At 38.0% G+C, this 21933-nt stretch overlaps 1 protein-coding gene across 4 annotated transcripts in view; it reads left to right on the top strand.

Annotated features, from left to right (window-relative positions):
• Adgrg4 (adhesion G protein-coupled receptor G4) overlaps positions 1 to 7834 on the top strand; it is a 115636-nt gene extending 107802 nt beyond the window's left edge. For 3 of the 4 annotated variants that reach the window (XM_048796978.1, XM_048796976.1, XM_048796979.1), the window contains 3 exons: positions 2656 to 2757; positions 3864 to 4031; positions 7596 to 7825. In XM_048796978.1, coding sequence (XP_048652935.1) covers positions 2656 to 2757; positions 3864 to 4031; positions 7596 to 7774 — 449 coding nt within the window. In that variant the 3' untranslated portion in view covers positions 7775 to 7825. Of the gene's footprint in view, positions 1 to 2655; positions 2758 to 3863; positions 4032 to 7595 lie in introns of all 4 variants that reach the window. The other variant, XM_048796977.1, reaches the window with a different exon arrangement.
• The last annotated feature ends 14099 nt before the right edge of the window (positions 7835 to 21933 follow it).

Here is a 21933-nt window from a genome sequence, read left to right as displayed (position 1 = left end):
ACCCAGAAAGAAAGCTCAATATCCCATAAAGCAGAGTATTTAATTGCTCCTTCTCCTTCTCCTCCTTCTCCTTCTCCTTCTCCTCCTCTTCCTCATTCTCCTTCTCCTTCTTCTTCTCCTCCTCCTCTTCTCCTTCTCCTGTACCAGGGATTGAATTCAGGGGCATTCGACCATTGAGCCACATCCCCCAGCCTCTTTCTGTATTTTGTTTTGAGACATGGTCTTGTAAGTTGCTTAGGGCCTCACTAAGTTGCTGGGGCTGGCTTTGAACTCATGATCCTCCTGCATCAACCTCCCAAGCTTCTGGGATTACATGTGTGCACCACTGTACCCATCCAGCATCTTCTTTACCCAAGAGTAGTATAGTATGGTGGTTAAGAATGTGGGCTCTACAGTCAGACTGCCTGTGTTCAGTTCTGATGCTGCCAACTTAAATATTAGCTTTGTGACCTGGGTCAAGTTTACTAGATTTCTTGGACTCTGAGGTCTCTCATCTGTAAACATGAGACTAATAACACAATGCCTATCACAGAGCCATTGTTAGCAAACACTAGCTGTGATTTATTATTTTCTGGCTGTTCTGTAGCTTCCTTGCATTGCTCCTGGTTCCAACCTGGCAACCACAAAGAACAGGCATAATTTCTCCTTTTGATGACAGCCTTTTCAGAACTGTGACTAATGCTACCAACCTCTCCTCACCCTGCATTTCTCATCCCAAGAATTTTCTTATCTGGATACAACACTCCAGCTTTTCTACAAGTTCATTTCTATCCTTGTTTATTTTATTCTTTTTTGAGGGGGTACCTGGGATTGAACTCAGGGGCACTCGACCACTGAGCCACATCCCCAGCCCTATTTTGGATTTTATTTAGAGACAGGGTCTCAGTTGCTTTTGCTGAGGCTGGCTTTGATCTCACTATCCTCCTGTCTCAGCCTCTCCAGCCACTTGGATTACAGGTATGCACCATCATGCCTGGCTATTATTCTTGAATATTTCTCTTTGTCATCATCCTCTTAAAACAAAGCCTCCTAAACTGAACTGGTAGGAGCTATGGTCAACCCATGGCAGATGGCAGAGACTCTTACCTGCCTCAGTCTAGATTCTTTACTTCCACTAAGGCCCTAGCTGAAATTGTCTTTGAACACATTTACTATATTGACTTGTGCTCAGTTTGCAATGAGTTAAGATCATTATGTTACTAATCATTGATGTGCATAACAACTTGCCATATAGAGAGCAAGCTGAACACTGCCCTGTATGCAGAACAAAGGTTTTTGAACTGGCCTTGGGACCAAAATACATATTTTGAGATCCAAGAAGGAATTGCTAAGGTTGTAGAAGGCTGTGAGAGTTTACACTTCAAGTGCTTTGGAGTCCAAATCATTGATAATCTATTGAGCTGCCACACAGAATACTGTAGACAAAAGGGAAGGTGATATGAGATGGAAAGGAAACGTACCTCTCCCCTTCAAAGACTTGGCACTTAGATGGTGAGATGGAAAATCCATGGAAAGTTATGTGACTAAACAGGGCAGATATTATGAGAAATTAAGCATCATGGGAGTTCAGGAGTGGTAAAGGTGAGTTCCAGTTTGAGGCATCTGTAAAGGCTTTGTGGATAAAGACTTTGGGCATGGACCATAAATAAAAGTGAAAGTATCAACAGGAGTTATTTCTGCCAATTCCACCACAGACTTTTGGAAATCCAGTTGTCCCTCCGAGGACTTTGCAACAAGGATCATCTTAAGTCCCAATTTTGCATCCCAAGGAGAATGATGGGGTAAAAATTGGCTCATACTGCTCATAAATGCCTTTGGCACTCTCCTCCCACTTGTGGGACAAAATCAGGGCAGTAGAAATCAAGGGCATCAGATATGTGTTTTCCACATACTGTAATTGTGGAAAGATGATGTGTATTAGTTATTTATGGTCGTGTAGCTAATTACCCCTGAATTTTTATTATCTCACACAGGGTATGAGGGTCAGGAACTCAGGAGCAGCTTAGCTGATTATTTCTGGTTCAGAGACTATGATGAAGTTGGAGTTAAGCTGTCAGCTAACACTGTAATCATCAGAAGACTTGACTGGGACTTGGGGAACTGCTCCTACAAATGCCCACTCACATGGCTGTGGACTAGAAGATTCAGTTCCTTACCATGTGGTCCTCTCCACAGAGATGCCAAGATATCCTCAGGACAACATGCTTGACTTTTTTAGAGTGAATGATGGGAGAAAGGGACAAAAAAGAGAGAGAAAGGGAAAGGGGGCAGGGGGAGAGGAAATATGACTTTATTATGTTTTATAACCTAATCTTAGCATGTCACTGCCATATTCTGTTGAAAGGAGACTGCACAAGAATGTGAATGACTGGATGTGGGGAATCACTGAAAACTATCTCAGAGACTGGATATCCTAGCAGCTCTTATTTCTAATGGTCTAAGATAGATAGCAATCTAGGGGAAAAGGAGTGGTGGACATAAAGTTTTGATAACAAACCTTTTTGCCATCACTGTCCTTATAAAAGCTAGAAAAATGAGATCAGAAATCGGGTAATGGCCCTGGGGCTCTTTGGAAGTAGCATTGACAAGAGCAGCTTTGTGTCTAGTTATTGGTTACAGCTGATGAAAAAGACTGACCTCCTTCTCCTGGCTTAGGATTCCTCATTTTTGTGTTTTACTGTGTGATGAAGGAGAATGTACGAGAGCAGTGGCAGATACACCTCCGTTGTGGGTGGTTGCGAATGGATAACTCTTGTGGTAAGATGCCAGTCTGGGTAAGGTTTTGAATTTTACATGTTTTACAAAACTGATCAGATGAACCTATCTCCTAACTTGAGTTCAAACAGTATCAGCATCAAAATACAGTCTGTTTCTCTGACCTGAAAATGATTTGTATTTTTACACTAAGATGAATGTAGTCAAGTGAAGAATGTGACTTGGGTCATATATTAGCCTAGTGGAGCTTTTGTTTTAGCCCAGATTCCTTGGATCACTTTTCCTCTATGCCACATCACCACTGATTCAATCAAAATAGCATTGATTGAGTGCCTGCTGTGTTTAGGCACTGGGTCACAGGAACTTCTGGCCAAGTAGCCAACAGTAGATTGAGAAGATGTGAAAAGCAAAGAGTGGTGGTGGTGGTGGAGAGAACTTACCAACATGCCAAACATGTCTGGCCAGTGGGCTGCCAGGATGGTTCTTCTGATGGCCTTCTCAGTAAAGTGGGAGATGTAGTAGATGCTAATGTTGTCTCTTAGCAGTGGTGATTACCGTGAGAATGTCTCCAGTACAGGCAAGTTTAATTTTTATATATCAAAAGTATCTTCCATCTAATTCTAGCAGTTGTCTCAGTCTCAATGCAAAGCTCAGTCTGCTTCCCTTAGGGAAGACTGCATTTGAACTCTAAGATTCTATGAGTACCACCAAGATCTCCTTCCTTTATACAAAGTGTATCTGTGACCTGTGGTCCTTATACTGTAGGGAAAGCAGGTCTCCTTGGTAAGTGCTTTGACTTTTCCTTTGCCACACATGATAGTACAAACTTACCTCTCATGACTTTGTAGAAAAGCTAACTCTTAGAATGAACAAGCACTGTGCATTGAGCTTTATATTTCCCCCTGTTTTTATTGATGTATTACAATTATACATAATAGTGAGATTTGTTGTCATATATTCACCCATACACACAATATAACACTATAATTTGTTTAGTATCATGCCCTATTATTTCCCCTCTCCATCACTTCCTCTGTCCCCCAGGATTTTATATTTTAGCAGGACTATTGAGGTATCATAAAAGTCATCGATTTTAAGTGTAGAGTTTGATAAGCTGTTATGTTTTAACATTTTTTGCATTATTTCAGATGGAAGTAGCAGGTGTGGGTTAAATGTTGGGTATAAACAGAAGAGACTGAAGAAAAGCTTTGAGCACAAATTGTTGGCAGCATCCCTTAAATCAACGGCAACAAGCTCCACTTCCAAGTCTTTAGGCTGTGTACAAGGCACTCCTTCAGAAATGATCTTCCCATACGGTGAGGAAAAGGCTGTGTTGCTTACATTTATAGCCCAGTGATACTGAATTAATCTGAGACCATGTAGTAGGTCTTAAATAATACTTCCTGTTGAAACCTGCACACACACACACACACACACACACACACACACACAGAGCTTTAGTCAGATTTTTCATCACTGTGACCAAAAATCCTGGCAAGAACAACATAAAGAAAGAACAATTTATGTGGGGCTCACAGTTTCAGAGGTTCAGTTCATTGACAGCTGACTTCATAGCTCTGGGTCCAAAGTGAGGTAGAACATCATGGCAGAAGGGTGTGGTAGAGGAAAGTAGCTCAGAACATGGCAACAGGAAGCAGAGAGAGCTCTGCTCACCAGGAACAAAATATAAACTCCAAAGTTATGCCCAAGTGACCTACCTCCTCCAGCTACACTCCACCTGCCTACAGTAACCATAACCATTGACCCAATTCATACATATTAGTGGATTAATACAATGGTTAGGTAACAATTGTCATAATCTAATAGATTTCACCTGTGAACAGTCTTACATTGTCTCACACATGTACTTTTAGGGGATATCTCATAACCAAACCACACACATACGTACATGTACACATCTGGGCTCATTCTTGGCTGAGAACATGTATAGAGAAGCACTTAGCAAATTTAATATGTACAAATCTGATGAGTTATTACACTAATGGGACGACAGGAGACAGGTTAGAAAAATTCATGGGAGTTAAAAACAATTGTCACAGACTGTTGAAAGCACAAGAACCTAGACATTGTATAATCCTGTTCCCTAATTTTACAGATGTGAAACATTAATCAGGGTAAAGGAAAGTGCCTTAAGGACAGTCATTCTGTTCAGCAGCAGCAGACTGGGACCAGAAATAAGGTCTCCTGGCTTTCAGGACTAGTGCACCCTACCAAGATTACCCTTTGAGTTACATGTTCACCTTGTTCTATAGGAAGCAATATTTATAGGTAGAGACTAGAGATGGAGCATTGGGAGAGAAAGTGTAAGGAAAGGATGGGTCTATAGGCTAAAACAGAGAAAGGTAAAGTGATCAAGAACTTAACAACTTTAAGTTGATGTGATGACATTGCATTCTGTACTTCTTTTTTTTAATTTTTTATTGTTGGTTGTTCAAAACATTACAAATTTCTTGATATATCATATTTCACACTTTGATTCAAGTGGGTTATGAACTCCCATTTTTACCCCGTGTACAGATCGCAGAATCACATCAGTTACACATCCATTGATTTACATATTGCCATACTAGTGTCTGTTGTATTCTGCTGCCTTTCCTATCCTCTACTATACCCCCTCCCCTCCTCTCCCCTCTTCTCTCTCTACCCCCTCTACTGTCATTCATTTCTCCCCCTTGTATTATTTTTCCCTTTCCCCTCACTTCCTCTTGTATGTACTTTTGTATAACCCTGAGGGTCTCCTTCCATTTCCATGCAATTTCCATTCTCCCTCCCTTTCCCTCCCACCTCTCATCCCTGTTTAATGTTAATCTTCTTCTCCTGCTCTTCGTCCCTACTCTGTTCTTAGTTACTCTCCTTATATCAAAGAAGACATTTGGCATTTGTTTTTTAGGGATTGGCTACCTTCACTTAGCATAATCTGCTCTAATGCCATCCATTTCCCTGCAAATTCTATGATTTTGTCATTTTTTAATGCAGAGTAATACTCCATTGTGTATAAATGCCACATTTTTTTTTTTATCCATTTGTCTATTGAAGGGCATCTAGGTTGGTTCCACAGTCTTGCTATTGTGAATTGTGCTGCTATGAACATCGATGTAGCAGTGTCCCTGTAGCATGCTCTTTTTAGGTCTTTAGGGAGTAGACCGAGAAGGGGAATAGCTGGGTCAAATGGTGGTTCCATTCCCAGCTTTCCAAGAAATCTCCATACTGCTTTCCAAATTGGCTGCACCAATTTGCAGTCCCACCAGCAATGTACAAGTGTACCCTTTTCCCCACATCCTCGCCAGCACTTGTTGTTGTTTGACTTCATAATGGCTGCCAATCTTACTGGAGTGAGATGGTATCTTAGGGTGGTTTTGTTTGCATTTCTCTGACTGCTAGAGATGGTGAGCATTTTTTCATGTACTTATTGATTGATTGTATGTCCTCCTCTGAGAAGTGTCTGTTCAGGTCCTTGGCCCATTTGTTGATTGGGTTGTTTGTTTTCTTATTGTTTAATTTTTTGAGTTCTTTGTATACTCTGGATATTAGGGCTCTATNGAGTTTGTTTGATGAACATAGCTGCACCATTGTTTGGGGCATATATATTTATGATTGTTATGTCATGTGATGACATTGCATTCTGTACTTCTAGTTGGTCCATGATGCAATGATCTTGGTTGACTTTCTTGAAGACCAGAATAGACCCCCGCTCACACACAGATAGACCACCTTTGTAGCCATTCTCTCACCCTCTTAGTGCTGATAGTATGACTGCTCATCCACTTGTATTTTTTTTATTATGTTGGTTCCAAAAAAACAGCTGTTTTCCAGAGCTGAAGCTCATCTGGAAGTAGTCTGGTGGATTTTAAAAAGCACTTAACTTTGTATGGGAAAGCTAGTAGTGTACGTGAAAGAAACCTTTCCTTGGCCACAAGCATTTATCAGACTCTAGCCAACTAACTTGTGGGTATGTTCTGGTGCTCATATGGAGGCACAGGGGAGCCACAGCACAGAGAAGACCTGGACTGTGGAAGCTAGCTCCTTTCTGCATAATAGTTGGGGCTGATTGGATGATATCATTTTGGCCAAAGGATTAGTTAGTATTGGTTCCCCTGCTGCCCCTGGAGTATATTTCATTAGCAAATAAATAGTCCAAATGTACACATATTTTTCTTCAGAGGAACAGTAGCAATACATGTGAAGGATTCTAATATTGTTGTACTAAGCAATAGACCTGGACAGCCAAGGGACCTGGGACCTGTCTCAAAGTGAGTGACAGGTAGACCGCCCCATGTTCTAAAATTGAAGTTTGGATGCTACCACCCAACATGTGGTAGCCAAAAGCTAGATTCCACTAGCACAGAGTGAAAACTCATGCTCTTTTTAAGAACTTTGAGAAATAGCCAAACTTCCAGTGTAAGAATATCAAATCCATAGGGAATATTAGATATTCTTATTCTACTTTCCAAGGCCTCCAAAGTTTGGCCATAAATATCCTCCCCTAGGTTAAGTTTAAGATCAGTAACACTGTTTATCACAATGGGGAAGAACGCTTTTGCCTAAACAATATGCTGTCAAAACAAATTAATTCATTCCATGTTTATATTAAACCATCCAAAGAAAGCAACACAATGTTCACTTCTTTTATTTTCTTATATATCTTTATTTTATTTATTAATTTTATGTGGTACTGAGAATGGAACCCAGTGTGTCACATGTGCAAGGCAAGTACTCTACCACTGAGCTATAGCCCCAGCCCTCTTTCCCTTCCTTTCTAATTATTCATTCAATCATTCAATACAAATTTTTCATGATTCTACCATATGCACAGTTCTTAATGCCCCAGCTGAAAAATATTCTTGTTTTTGTTAATGCAGATGACATGGATGAAGATACCTACTGTTTTTCTTCCTTGGGTTGTGACGTTATGCCTGACTGTGCAAGAAGAATATTACCTATGGAAATCAAAATGAATTCCAGCCACAAAGATTTTTTTTCAATAAATCTCAGCAGAGATGCTCACCTCCTCCCACCTCTGGGCTGGGAAAAGTGTTGAATTTATGAAACAATCTGCTCCAACCTCCAATGAGATAATATTTGGTGAATATTAAAGTTGTAATAATTCTATTCATTGTTACAATTGTTTCTTTTTTTAAAGATTAGATTGGACCCTTTAGTTATGGTACATTAGGGGAGAAATGTCTACAGCATTTTGTTCCAAAAATGTTAACTGTGTGCATCCTAAATGAAAATAGTCAAGATTGGGGGCCTTACTGTCCTGCTCTGGGAGACAATTGCAGATGGCCAATGTATTGGTATCCCCAGCTGGCCTGACACACAAAGGAGAAGTAGGTAGGAAGAGCCACAGGTCATATCTTTTTTGAGAAAAGAAAACTGCCTTGTTTGTCTGTCATGACAAAGCACCTGAAATCCTCATTATTCAAGTTATATTTTGATTGAAGCCCCTTATTAAAATGCAAACATGTTTTGTGAAAAAGGTAGCTCATCAATCCACAGACACGCATGAATTTCTTAGCGAGGACTAATTTCTCAGCTAAGACAGCCCCTTGGGAAACAGTAAACAGGGTCCTGAAGAATGTAACAGCAGGAAGTGTCTGAATCTGCCGTTTCTCCCTTGGGAGGAAGGGGCAGGTCAGGGTGAGCAGGACAGTAGGGGAATGGAAGAGAGAAAGATCAAAGGTGACAGAATGAGCAAAGATGAATTTTGTCTGCTTTGCATCCTTTGGTAAGCATGATAAGAGTTCTTCTTAATCCCATCCCAAATACTACCACTGCAGTTTCCCAGCCAAGCATGCTGCTCATATTGGACCTTGGGTACAAATGAGGAAAGAAATGAACATTCTGGAAGGATACACAAGCAACTGGTATCATTGATTTGCCTTCAAAAAGAGGGACTGTGTATCTGGCTGCAAGGGAAAAGAAAATTTACTTTTCCCTCTGTTTCTATATATCTTTTGAATCTTGAACTGAGAGAATATATTACTTCTTTGAGCAATAAATAAATGAATACACAAAGAAAGTTAATCAAACCCTTCCAATGAGAAAGAAAGATAAATCCTTGGGGTTTAATACTGCCAATCAACTTCCCTACAGTCCTTATGAATGTGTATGATGCAGTGGACTGTGGAGACAGCAGAGCTGAGTTCAAATCCAGCTTTGCCACTTCCTAGATTTGTGACCTTGAGAAATAACAATAATCATACAATTGAAGTGAAGCTTAAATGAGATGATGTTCTCAAAGTTTTCTAGCACAGTGGAATACATGATATGTTAACTACTTTCTACTCACTACCTGCTTACTACTCACCCCCTGTTGGCCCCACCCACCACATCTATTCCATTAAAGGCAACACACTGGATCCTTGAAGTGAAAATTTATGTTGACTAACAAACAGTCTGGAGTTGGTGCCAGTCCCTGGTATAAAGTTCTTAAGTCTCTCTTGCCCCTTTATCAGCTCACATAATATTGAAAACATAGGTAGGCTCTTAAGCCCCAGAATATCTGCCATTAAAATCAGTCCTCTTGTCTATGAAATGTTATCATAAGGAAATCACACATCCATTGTAGCCCATATGATTTCATGTGTACTTTGAAGTGATGGTGTATGTGTGTGAGAGGAATGTGTGTGTGCACATGCACATATGCATGCATGTGTATGTGTTGGTGAAGGGACTAACATAAATGATGGCCAACATGTCTTGGATGTTACATGCATTGGAACTGGCAACATTAAGTCACCATCATTCAAAAGTGGATTTAAGGACAAAACTTAGTTGTAGTTAACAAAGCTACAAATACATGCATTCTGCAAATGGTTTAATTTGGGGGGATCATTTGGTTGTTAAAACGCCCATGATTGTATTTATTTTCCAGACCCTGGTTTTTCTGCTGTGCTGTTGGAGTGATAAATGTGCAGTCTGTCTCTAATGACCTGATATGCTGTCAAAAACAGAAACGTTATTTTATAGAAATTTCATGATTCTTGTCATGCCTCCTCCTGTTAATTAGTAAAACATAGGTTTTCTGAAAATTAAATGACAGTTTGAGCTTGCAGGGAGAACACTGATTAAGCAACTTTAAGGGTATCCTTTCATTTTTTTCTTGGGTCCATAAGATGGCTGACACTTTTGTGAAGATGGAAACAAATAATTACAGAAAAGAAACCCTAGGACTTTTTTGTTAAAAATATCATTTGTTCTTTTAAGATATACATGACAGTAGAATGTATTTCAAAATATCATATATACATGGAATATAACTTCCCATTTTTGTGGTTGTACATGATGTGGCTCATGTATTCATATAGGCATTACTTTCTTTTTTCTTCATGTATAAACTTTGCTTTATTTATTTATTTTTTATTTTATTTTTTACACATGGAGCACAACTTTTCATTTCTTTGATTGTACATTATGTAGAGTTATACCATTAGTACAACCATATCCATACACAGGGGTAATGATGCCCATACCATTCTACCATCTTTCCCTACACACACTCTCCCTTCCCTCCCTTCTTTCCCCTCCTTCTCCTCTGTTCAATCCAAAGTTCCTCCATTCTTTCCTTGCCCCTGCCCAATATGGATCAGCATCCACTTACCAGAGAAAACATTTTGCCTTTGGTTTTGGGATTGGCTTCCTTTGCTTAACATGATATTCTCCAATTCTGTCCATTTACCCATAAATCATAAATGCCATAATTTCATTCTTCTTTAAGGCTGGGTAGTGTTCCATTGTGTGTGTGTGTGTGTGTGTGTGTGTGTATCACAGTTTCTTTATCCATTCATCTATTGAAGGGCATCTAGGCTACTTCCACAGTTTGGCTATTGGATAAGGCAGAAATCTATTTCTCAATACCCAGGCAAATATTCTTTATTGAGTACTGGCCAATGAATTTACAGAGCCCCTTGGAGCTTCAGGGCACAAGCTCTGGCCTTTCACTCTCTGCTGTGACTGCCGGCAAGCTAGCAAAAAAACAGAATGGTAGTAAACTCTCCCTGAAGTAAGTCTGAGGATGCTCTTCCCATGACTCTAATATTTACTGTTTTGTAAGAAATTCCGAGGGTCATAATGACCATCTGTGATGGCTCATGTCCCCTGCACCCAAGGATATGGGAAGATTGGGGAGTGTAAAAAAAACAGAGGAGGCAAGTTTTGTATATTCAACAGCTTAGGGGTCTATGGTTTAACTGGTTTGCTCCTGATCCTAACCTTTAAGCATTTAGGGAACTCAAGGAGTTGGGAACAATGGGCAGAGGACATATTGATCTCTGTTGATGAGGCAAAACAAGTGAAATGGATTAAATTCATACTTATAAAGTCTGGTACTTCATAAGCACTTCATAAATATTTGTCACATACATGTCAGGATATACAGGAATGAACGGTATAAAATTGTGAGGTGAGAAAGTAGGATGGGAAATGAAAGTTTTCAATCTCTCAAAAGCAGTGTTTCTCCAAGAGGAAAGGCTGTTATAATTTTTAAAGACATTGTGTTTGGGGGCCTGGGACAGTTGGTGAGGTAGGAGGCACATGATATTTAATCCTCTCTGACCTGCTTTGTTTCAATGAGGACCACGTGGTGAGAACACCATTGTTTTCCCATTTCCTGCCAGATCCTGTCAATAGATAAGATTCTTTTCCCATATCCTTAGCTGCATTTGTGGAAAGTCTTCATCTTTTCAGTGTCTTCTTAGAAATTTTCCTGAGAAAGCAGAAGAGGTAGTATAGGAGACTGCTTGTAGAATATTATTCTTAATCCAAAATCATAAACTAAAATCCCTTTTTTGCATCAACAAACAAGTGGGCAATTTAAGTACAGAGAAGAGCTTTGATATAGATCAAAACAATCTATAATTAAATAAGACAGATAAGTCAGTCTTATTAAACAACTAGCTTGTGTCCATAATATTTAGATAAAATAAAGTTTCAGTGAATGTGGCTCAATATCCAATAAGCAATAATTGTACATTGGTGCATATGAAAACTCTTCATCAGGGACCTATTATCAGAAAGGATCAAAGAAATTGACTGAGAGGGCCCTAAAAGTCCCCTCAGTTTGATGAAACTTTAGATAGATTCCTTTCTGATAATAGGTCCCTCATCCCCTTGGAGAATTTAATTTAGAACCCTAGGAAGTGTTAATCCTTTCTCTGGATGCTTTAAGATGTAGATCCTCTCCCAATCCATAACCAGTTAAAATTTAGGAAAGGCTTTCTGGAGGATTTGGAAGCCATCACTTTGAAATGTAATCATCTCCCAGTCTCTCTAGGAAGAAAGGAGCCCAATATATTCAAGCGCAAATTAGCAAATGTAGATGGCCTAATCTCACTGACAACCATTCCCTAACTGCTTCCAGAGATTTTCCTCTTGCTCACCTCAGTACTTGGAAACTCCCCCATCTTTTATTTCAAAAGTTGAATTTAAGCTATTCCTCCTACTGCAATAGTTTTGAGCCCTATAGCAATCCAAATGAAGTCTAGTTTGTCTGTTTACAAAAATAATAAAATACATGTGTATATGAAAGCAATGACAGGATTTTACATATCTAGTGTTTATCATCTTAGTTCTGTGTAAACTTATGTTTCCCATTAGCATGTAAGCTTCATGATGGCAAGAACTTTGTCTGCCTTGTTTCCAGGTGTACTGTCAGTGCCCAGTACAATATTTCAGTCCATGTTCTTTGGTTGCCAGCAAAAGAAATCAAATGTCTTTAAACTGAACCATATTGTCATTTCCAATTAACTAAGAAAAGGCACTATAATGAGTTTTCATAACGAAAATAATTTATGGAAAGGTTAAAGGACAAGGCTTGAAAAAGGACAGAGATCTACAAAGCAGGAACCATGGGGATAATCTCCAAACAGGGAAAATTTCTCATAAGGAAACTACTCCTGGGATGGAGAAGCAGTAATTTCTTCCATCTCATGTTACTAATGTAAAACTCACAAATGTTTCTGATCAACTAAGCTTAAAATCTGTGCTGTACTGAGCAGTAAGAGGAGGACTGTGGCAGGAAAAAATCTCCAGGGAGCCTTTTGTTTTTGATAGTGCTAGGACAGAAGTTTGGATTTATCATCTCACCAAGAATAGTCACACTGTGGAGAAGTCATTTTACAACAAAAACTTAGGGTGTGTTATGAATGAATAGAAGGTGAGTATTTAAAAACACAGTACATCTACTAAACACAGTGTAGGTCTGAATATATTTTAGTTGAGTGGATGGTTAATTCAGTAACATATTTCCTCAGTAAGTGTGCCGAAGTGCTTAGAAGAGAAGATTTCTCCCCTCCTCAGGTCTCATTCATATATTCACTTGCTTTTTTAAGGCTCAAGTGAATCAGGAAGAGATAGTTCAAGATAAGCTTCTCAGAAAAAAAAAAAGATAAGCTTCTCATGATGATAGAGAAGAGTGCTATTAGAAAAAGTGATCTTTAGAGATCTTGGGCATAGAGATCTTGAATGAACATTGATATATGAAAATGTGCCCAATTATTTGTCTGTGTTACTGCCTTGACCCATCTCTTCAGATGAGTTCAAAACATTACATTTTTTGAAGATGCTTCACCAAACAGCTTTCTGAGGTCCCCTCCAAATATCTAACATTATATGTTGATGCAACTTCCAGGTCCCTTCAGCTTTGATTAGGGAGGTTTCAACTGCCTGGAAAGGAAAGCTAGGAGAAAGGCTATTTACATTCTCCATCTTACCATGCTAATAGTATGATATTCACAAGGTGAGGCTCATAGAAAAAAAAGGAGTGTGGGGGAATTGGGGGCCCACATTGGAGGACTCTGGTATGATATATTTTTAAAAGACCCAGAAGAAATCAATAACAAGCTGTAACTTCAAATATTGAAAAAAATCATCTCATCTAAATGCATAAAAAAGTACAGATGTTTCCTTAACATATGCAGCTCTATGCAAATCATTATGTAAATTAAACAAAAAGTTAGAGCTGGCAAATTCCCAAGTTTCTAAGATTTACTTAGTTAACCTAGTGTTCATCATAGACACAAAGTTGAGGATTTTTGCTTACATCCCATCTCATTTAGATGTGAAGGGAGGCAAGACTGAAGGATGTGCTACATTAATAGGGTGAAGGCACTCAAATTGGGGGACAAGCTAGATAGATGGTTAGATAAATAGATAGATAGTTTTCACCTTCAAAATGTTAGCCAGCTCATCCATCATGCTCAGTTGATTGTGGGCAGCAATGGGACTAGAAATGGAAATGAATCTGAGTTGCAGTGAATTTTGATGAAGGCCTAGTTCATGCAAGAAAGATTTTTTTTTGAATCCTCAGCCCACAAATTCCCAGAAGAATAGAAAACTTTAAGAGCCATTGCAGGGGAAGAATAAAGACCTAGTGTGACAGGCTACATCAAATCTTTAGATACGGGCACTTTCAAGGTAGAAATATAAGGTTATACATATAGTGGGCCACATTTCCCCAGCCTGCATCATGTGGGTCTCTAATGGTTCTAAGAAATCAGATTGTTAGCTTGAGTTTTTTTTTTGTGGGGGGGAGGAAGGTTGTAGCTAGTGAGGGGTAGAAGAAGATTCCCTCTCTTCTCTCTGACTCTTACACACCTGAGTCCAGAAATGTGAACGAACAGGTAAAAGGTTTCAGTGTGGTTTGGCAGTCTTTGAATTTGCTAGCTAAATAAGTACAGCATACTGATACCATAGAAGAGGATAAAATGGTGTAAAAGCCACAGTTCTGCTGATAAGAAACTTAGATTGCACTTGGGGTGATGAAAGATCTATTTCTACAAAAATTTGTTCAAATTAACACATTGTATGTAACTCTTCAACTCATGCAGTAGAGACCTTTAGGCACAACAAACAGTAGCCACTAAATTATTAATTGAATTTCACAAATATTTATTGAACTTTCCCTATATCTGAGGTTCTGATTAAGACAGTTGCAGTTCCTACAATTGTCTGGGAAGACAATTGCATGTGCAGTAATAGAGTGTGATATTCTTTTTAAATTTTTTTTGTCTTTTAATTTTTTTAGCTATCAATAGGCCTTTATTTTATTTATTTTTATGTGGTGCTGAGAATCAAACCCAGGGCCTCACATGTGCTAGGCAAGCGCTCTACCACTGAGCCACAGCTCCAGCCTGATATTCTTCTACATCATATGGAGTTTTTAATTTATGCAACTGGTAGAAGATCAACAGGTATAGCCTATTTGGCAAAGTACTCTGTAATTTCTAATTAATTAAACATGCTCTGTGACCCCAAAATTTCACTCCTAGGTATACATCCTAAAATACAAACATGTATCTACAAAAATATTTGTACACCAATGTTCATAGCTGCTTTATGCACAACAATAATAGTAACATCAAAACCCAAATATTCATTAACAGGTGGAGGTATAAACAAGTTGTGGGGCATTTATACAATAGAATACTGTACATTAAAAGGTGAACTATGGATATGAATGAATGTAAAAATATTTCCAGTCAAGTCGGACAACTAAGAGTACATGCTGTTTGACTTTATTTATATTAATAGGCAAGTTAATTGGTGATTCTATAATTGAAAATAGTAATCATCTCTGGGTAAGTGATATATACTGGAAAAATGCAAGGGGAACCTTCTGGGATGATGGAAATGGCACACGTCTTGATGTAGATTGTGGTTGAACAGGTATAAGTGTTTATCCATTTGTACACTTAAAATAGTGTAAACATTTTACATGCTGTCTTGCAAAGGGAAAAGTAGAAGAGAAAAACAACTTTTTTGAGGGCAGTTTAGCATTTACCTATCCAAACTTAAGCATACATTACTTATCTAAGAAACCCACTTCTGGTATTCTATCCTAGTACAAGGATACAATGATTAATGGAGAAGGTCATTCAGTGCAACCCTGCAGTAGTGAAAACTGGAAATAAGTTAAAGATCCTGCAATATCAGAATGAATAATAAATTTAGTTTATGCATAGTATGGAATAATACACAGCCAATACAAAGAATAAGTAGAAGCAATATGATTAATAATTCACAGATATCCACAATATGTTTTGCTATAAATTTGCATGATACAACATAGTATGATAGAGTACATATAAAAAAATTCTCACTGCTTTTGTGGTCATTGCTTTGTTGTTTGCTTCATAAATGAATTCAACTCCATTTTATGTGGGTTTATATATCTAAAAAAAAGTCCACAATATACACACTTTGTTAATAGTGGTATACCTATAGGGAGACAGATTGGTGAGGATTTCATTTTTTTTGTTTTATATGCCTTTATATTGTTTTAATTTTTATAACAAGAATCCCTAATTTTTGTAATTTAAAAATTTAATAATAAGAAGAATATATACAGTGTGATGAGATTCCTTGAGATACTGATAGGAATGACTGAAGTGGGGGTAGTTGTTGAGAAAGATGATGAATTCTGTCCTGGACATATGATTTTAAGATGCCTCTGGGACACTCAGGTAGAATTGTCTGGAAGGGAGTTCACTGTGTAAATCTAGAGCAGAGGGCAGCAGTTCGGGATGGAGATAGTGATTTGAGAATGTAGATGGCAATTAATGCCCCCATAGGAGTCAACAAGATTGCCAAGCGCAAATATAAAGTGGAAGAATAAAACAAGCAGGCCTGGGAATGGGGAACACTGAGTGCAAGTATATGTGGATCATCCTGCAAAGGGTACCTTGAAAGAAAGGCTAGAGAGGGAGAAAGAAAACCAAGAGTATGTGGTGCCATGTAAGCCCAGGAAAGAGAGGTCCACAATGGACAATGTGTTCAATGGTAACAAATGCTGTGGAGAATATAAGTACTGTAAGACAAGAACTATGTCTTCTGGATTTAGGAGAAAAGACTCTTAGGTGAAATCCAGGAGGAGGAATGAGGAGGGAGTGGAGGGCAAATGGAGCTCTTTCAATAAATTTAGCCACTAGATTACAAGAGTTAGTGAAAAAAAGATCACTGGGTGGGACAGAGGTTGGGAGAAGTTTTAAACATATAGTATTAATATCAGAGAGACTTAATTTTTCATGATTATTAGAAATAGTAAGATATAGAAATACTGCGGCAGGGGTAGAATTTAGCCAACAAAACCAAGATGAGAATCCATAGCACAGATGGAAGGATTCCTCTTAAACAGCAGTTGGGGCACCCCATTGCAACAGGGAGGAAGGAAGCAAGGAGTGGGCGTGGATGCAGGCACATTTATAGATTTGGTCATAGGAATTTCAGGGAGCTCTCATTTGGTAGCTTCTATTTTCTCGATGAAGTAGGAGGTGAGGTAACCTGCTGAGAGTGAGAGAAGTAATGAGATGGAGAAGGTTTAAAATAGCTGTTATGGAGAACAGGAGGAAGACCTAACTAGGGAAACAGAATTTGTGTGCCTCCTTTAAGAGGTCTGAGACCATGGTTGCGGTAATTTGGAGGGATTGTGTGAGGTCATCTCCTGCGAGTGAGGGCAGAAATGGAGCATCTAAAAGATGTCAAAATCCCTAAGCAGTTAGGTTAATTGATTCCAAGAACTAGTCAATTCAGGAGGGGAAAACACATGTGAACATCATAATTCCTTGGCATCACAAAAGACCAACTCCTGATGATTGCCCCAGCTGAAGCATTTGGATTGAATTCTATCACCCAAGGCTCATTGGAGAAAAGGAGATCTTCATCATTCTAGTCACAGCTTACAAACAGCTCCCTATTCTCACTCTCACCTACAATTCTTTTCTAAATTGGAATACTTCTTATTGCAGCATTATTTATGGTGACAGAGAGTTGCAGGCAATCTGGCATCCATCACTGAGAGAGCAGAGAGGCAAAGTGTGGTGGATGCACATTCCAGAGTACTTTGCAGCAATTGTAAGCAAGGGATTAGTTGTATCTAGAGTAACATGTATAGATTTTTAAAACATAGTGATGGGTAAAATATAGCAATAACAAGAAATGGAATCATAAATACCTGTATATAAACACAATACATGATTTACAGGAATTAAAAAGACCTTCACTCAAATGATAATATACATTATGTAATAGTGTATGAAAGAAAAATATTATAATTAATCAGAAAATACTACTTACTAAAGAATGAGGAAAGAGAATTTGAGTAAAGTATGGGAATGACAGGAAGTAAATAAGTTAAACAAGATCTCAATGATGATAAATGTGCCATGAGCTGAGTTTGATTAATTCAGCCCTCTGCACCTAAGGCACTAACTAAATACAGAAATAAATAAATGAATCAGAATGCTTTTCTAACCTCTAGTAGGCTTTGTCACAAGCAATGTCTTTATCTTCAACCCAGAATAATAGACTTACTGAGGATTGGTGCTGGAAGAAAATGTGCAGGGCAGCTAGGGCTGCCCCTCCCCTCATTGCTTACGTTTTCCCAATTTTATCACAGTATAATTGACAAGGCAAAATTGTATGTATCTCAAAGGGGAATGAAGGGAAGGGAGGGGAGATGAGTATAGGAAAGATAGTAGAATGAATAGGACAAACTTTCCTATGTTCCTATATGAATGAATATACAACCAGCGTAACCCCACATCATGTAAAATCACAAGAATGAGAAGTTATACTCCATGTATGTATAATATGTTGAAATATATTCTACTGTCATGTATGACTAAAAAGAACAAATAAAAATACTATATGATTCTATAAAAAAGGATGTACAACATAATGTCTTGATATAACACATACATTATGAAATAATCACCACAATCAAGCTTGCTAACATACCCATCACTTCACATTGTTAACCTCTTCTGTGTAGTGAGAATACTTAATATCTACTCTTTTAACTTTATTCTATTCTATTTATTTATATGTGGTGCTGAGTATTGAACCCAGTGCCTCACACATGCTAGACAAGCACTGTACCACAGAGTTACAACCCTAGCCCACTCTTATCAAATTTCAATTATACAATATAGTATTATTAACTTTAGTCACTGTATAGTAGATCCTTAGAACTGATTCAACTTATAACTGAAAGTTTGTACCCTTTGACCCCACCTCTTGGGCCCAGGTATCCACCCTTCTATTCTGCTTTTGTGAGTTTCATGCTTTTAGATCTCACATGTAAGTGATATCATAAAGTATTTGTCTTACTGTTCCTGGATTATTTCACTTAACATAACATCCTTCCGATTTGTTACAAAACACAGGATTTCCTTCTTTCTGAGGCTCAATAATATCTCATTATGTTTATATGATACAGTTTCTTTATCTACTCATCAATGGATATATAAGTTGATTCCACATCTTGGCTATTGTGAGTAACGCTGCAATGAACACAGGAGCACAGATGTTTGTTTTGATGTGCCAACTGTATTGCCTTTGGATATATACCCAGGAGTGGGATTGCTAAATCATATAGTAGTTTCATTTCTAATTTTTTTCTCACTGCTTATTTTGTAAATGAGGAGACTGAGACCTGAGAAGTAAATGACTTGGTTAAAGTCACACATCTAGTTGCAAAGCTTGGTCTAGATCTATGTCTCCTGGGAATCCATTATTCTTTTCCTGTATTCCTTCAGGAAAATTCTCACTGCTTTTGTGGTTATTGCTTTGTTGTTGTTTGCTTCTTAGACTAATTCAACTCCATTATATGATTTCTGCTTCCTTCATAATTTTTAAAATTTAGAAATAAAATCAGGATAAATTTATGTTACCCTATTCTGCCTACATGGGGGAAGAGTATTATACCAGTAAAACTTATATTATGCCAAGCTTTTTTTTCCTAGTGATTTTTATATGTTATATTAAAATTACTATTTTAATTGTACAAATTTATGTGGTACATTGTTATACTATATATCCATATATACGTATATGTATGTAGTGTAATGATGAAATCAACTTAGTAAACATTTCTATCTCCTTAAACATTTAAAAGACTTTTTGATTAACACATAATAATTGAACATATTTATGGGGTACAGAGGCCAATAATTTCTTAAAATCTATGACACAATTTTGAATACTAGAATTTTTACCTCATGGAACTGTTTGCCAACATGCCTCAGCCTTGTGTCACAGTTTGTGTAGAACAGTTCCCTGTTCTAACCACATTCACTTATATACTGATGAGACACATGAGTAACCAATCTTTCTATACACCTGTGTGACCTTGTTCTGTAACATTCATTTGATGCTTTCTAAAAATTTTAAAAAAATGTTAAAAGTTTTTATTGATGTATAATTGGTACACAAAGAAATGCACATATCTAATGTGTACAATGTGATGAATTGAAATGTTGAAGCACATGTAAACACCTGTGATACCATCATCACAATCAAGGTGATAGACCTTGACTTCCAGGTTTCCCTCTGCTCCCTTTCTTGTGGTAAGAATATGTAACATGAAATTTACCCTCTTAATTTTTGAACAACACCATATTGGTAACCATAAGATCCATGTTATACAAGAGATCTATGAAATTTGTTCATCTAACATTACTGATACCTTTCCCCTCCCCTTCCCCTGGCTACTTGATTAATGTTACCACACACCACTTCCCCCGAACAACTTCAGGTTCTTAGGAGTGTGGAAAAAATCAAAACAAATTCAATAATGTTTTGAATACTGTGATAGTATATGTAATGTGTCTATACGTAGAAGACACACAATAAATGGTAGTTATTATTTTTATAATGTTTATATTAGAATTAAAAGTGTCTCCCAACACCTTTTGAAATCATACAGATTTTAAGACTGGTGATGTGACTTAGTGGTACAGAACTTTCTTAGCAAGCACTGAGCCCTGGGTTCAATCCCCAGTACTACAAAGAAAAAAAATCACACAGATTTTAATGTTTCAGATCAACAGATGAGTCATTGTTTAGGGGAGCAAAAAAAAATCTCAAAATAAGTTTTGCTGTAGTGCACATCAAACCACATCTCACACGATGACCTCCAGAGAACACATCTGCTGAGTTTTCATCTCATTTGTGTTCCCTAGGATGTGGTAATTATATGTAACTACCAGAGGCCTAGGAAAAAGCTTCTTTCAAAAACACAATCTTCTCTCAAAATGGGACAAGCATCTCCATTAGCAAGCATATCTCGAGTGTGACAAGGCCATAAAGTCGCTCTCTTTCCCCCCCCCCATATATACATTATTTTTCTCTCTCTCTCATCCCCTAATTGCCAACTTAAATGTCATGAAAGTAAACTGACATCTGAGAATTTTCCCTTATTCAAACCAATACTCCTTCTAAAATCTTTTTAAGATGATGAACAAATAATATTACATAAGCCACAAGTAAGGAAGACTGAGAAGTCCTAAAGAGAGTTTAGTTGGGAAATAAAGTCAAACTGAAAACGAAGTTAACATGACAAGTATATATTGGTGCGCATAATTGTTAAGGCTCTGTATGTTAATTAGACATAAGTTGGAATAAGCAATTCACATTAGATATTCTTTTACACAGCTGAGCCTGATTATATCTTTCCTGTTGGTTAATTCTCCAGGAGCTAATATTCCTATTAATGAGGAAGATGCTTTCCAAAACACCACATTCTATTATGTTTGTTTATTTGCTTATTTGCTGATCCCTGCCTGTTTCAAAGGAAAAGGTGTTCTTCCTTTCTAAGATGCATCTTTCTGTCACCTTCTCAGGGACTCACCTCTACCAATGCCCTTTCTCCCAACACCTGAATCTGCCTTCTCTGTTCAGCATGCACAAACCTCTGACATACTGAAAGTCTCTCCCTAGAACTTGTCTCTTCAAGCCACCACTTCTTTCTTTCTTCCAACACCAAATCCCTCATCATCTCCAATTTCTTATTTTGCAGACAGTTTTACTCCACCTACTACCTACCTCTTTCCTCTCCTGCACCATTAAAACTGCTCTGTCTGATATTATCAAGGACTTGTTGATTGACCCATCCAATGAATTCCTCTCAGGCCTCATCCTCTGTAATCTCTTGTAGCATCACAAACACTTGGTAACCTCAAAGATCCCAAAACGTTGTCCTCCCTCAATTTTGTTGACACAATTTTGTGTCGGGTCTTTTTGGCTTTCCCCCAGAATTTTCTCTTCATTCTTCTCCTCTCCTTTCTCTGTGTATTTTCCCTGGGAGACACAACTCAATTCCATGGCTTTTATTGTTAATATGCTCATAATTGCCATGACTGTGTGTCCACTCCAACCTCTCCACTGAACTCCATCCATCCCTCCATTTCTAACTTTTTT

The sequence above is a fragment of the Marmota marmota genome, unplaced genomic scaffold, assembly GCF_001458135.2.
Source record: "Marmota marmota marmota unplaced genomic scaffold, marMar, whole genome shotgun sequence".
Lineage (NCBI taxonomy): Eukaryota > Metazoa > Chordata > Mammalia > Rodentia > Sciuridae > Marmota > Marmota marmota.
Note: the sequence above shows the minus strand (reverse complement) of the source record. Positions and strands in the feature narration are given on the sequence as shown.